The 1,728-nt window shown below is 36.1% G+C and overlaps 1 protein-coding gene across 1 annotated transcript in view; it reads left to right on the top strand.

Moving 5' to 3' along the window:
• Positions 1-1,276: 1,276 nt before the first annotated feature.
• Positions 1,277-1,728, top strand: part of LOC110320215 (carbonic anhydrase 1-like) — a 23,345-nt gene continuing 22,893 nt past the window's right edge. Inside the window, exon 1 of the mRNA XM_021196131.1 lies at positions 1,277-1,289. Coding sequence (XP_021051790.1) covers positions 1,277-1,289 — 13 coding nt within the window. The remainder of the gene's footprint in view (positions 1,290-1,728) is intronic.

Raw genomic sequence — 1,728 nt, 5'->3', positions numbered from 1 at the left:
TTTAGCTTAGAAATAAAATTGAGAGTGTCAGTTTATGAGAAGAAAATAATGATAAAGGTTAAGTGGGAGTAGTGTTAGGGTTGAACCCTCGTTAGGTTTTACAACTCTCTCTTTCTCAGACTCTTTCCTTGTAGGAATGCTTGAGTATTCCCTGAGTACATAATAAAATAAAGGTTCATGAAGGTACGCGTGATAAAAAATTTTGTCCCTAAAACTTTAAATGAATTACCATGCCATATAAATGTTAANTCATTCCTACACTGAATCATCATGCAATAATACAAGAATGCTGTTCCTTTACAAATACATTGATAAATAAAGTATTTCAATTTACTGTCTAAAGTGANGATTAAAGGATGTTCATTATACATAGACAGGAATTGTAAAACAAGATATCTGTGATTAATGGTGATAGACTGTGTTCTTAAAATGAAGGGTGATCATTAAGTCACAAAATACTCGTGGGCAATGTGATCATTAGCCAGATTCAAATGTTTTATAAAGTACATGTCCTCTAAAGTATCATGTTGTATGTGAACAATCCATGTTGATGTCCAACAAATTAAAAAAATACTAAAATTTAAAGAAAAATAAGTTCCCTTGCAAGCTGTGCCTCCTGATGTTGTAAGATGGGAACTGTGACCTCCTCTTGTTCTAGACATTCATGAATTGCTGGTCACTTTGCTCATGAGGCAGGACATAGTCATCACCATTAAGGAGCAACAGCATAACTGGAAGGCCTGGCTAAACCTGTTTCTTAATGCATATTCCTTCATGGGTTGTAGCAGATCCATTCTGCAGTGAGGGGAGAAAGGCACTTGTTATTTGGGAAGCTTATGGTTCTGGTGTTACTTCCAAAGAANGTTATTTGGAGACTTCAAAAGAAAGGCTTGCCCCAATTCTGACACATCCTGGTCAGCTTCCTTTGCCTCCCTAGANATTGTTGTGCAACTTCTCACCACTCAATGGGGCATAAGTGAGCAAGGTGAGTTTTCACCTTAATGATCACTGGACCACACTTATGAGCATGGTGATGCAGAAGCAGAATTAGAGAATAAGTGGCCTGCATCACCCAGAGTGACACATGCNACAGTGTAGTGAGGGGGGCACCTGAGTAGAGGCTGAGATACTCACATGCACTCTTTAGAAAAGTGGTGCAGAATTATGTAATTTTTTCCTAGAGGATTGCCTAATTGATAATAGTAAGAACTTTCAAGAGTGCTAAGCTTCTATTAATAAGAAATACTTCACAGTATATTCATGCTGCAGTGTGGCGATGGAGGAGGAGAGTACTGTTTACTCTTGATTTCAATCGGTTGATGTCTTGCTACTTGTGATGTATTGCTTCAACTTGTCTCACCTAGGAAATGATAATTCTTACTTTATAGGGTTTTTTGTGTGACAGTAAAATGAAGTAGTATGAAAGTGCTGCATAAATTGCAGAGATGGTAAAGAGGACATGGTTGATTGTAGGTGGAAAATAGTCCACCATATTCAACTTTGATTATAATATAATCTTCACAATTTATCAATTTCATTATTTCTCAGAATAAAAGAACATTACTAACCTGACTGGCTATTATTGTCCTAAGAGTGTACATTGGAAGAAAACTTCACACTGGCAAGTTCTTCGGAAGTCATATATAAAGTGCATCATTATGAATAGNATTATCTTACAGATAATTAATTACTAGATCTATTACCTGATTCTAAATTAACATCATGATA

The sequence above is a fragment of the Mus pahari genome, chromosome 4 (genome assembly GCF_900095145.1).
Source record: "Mus pahari chromosome 4, PAHARI_EIJ_v1.1, whole genome shotgun sequence".
NCBI classification, from domain to species: domain Eukaryota; kingdom Metazoa; phylum Chordata; class Mammalia; order Rodentia; family Muridae; genus Mus; species Mus pahari.
The sequence above is the reverse complement of the archived record's forward strand: the minus strand, read 5'-3'. Positions and strand labels throughout refer to the sequence as shown.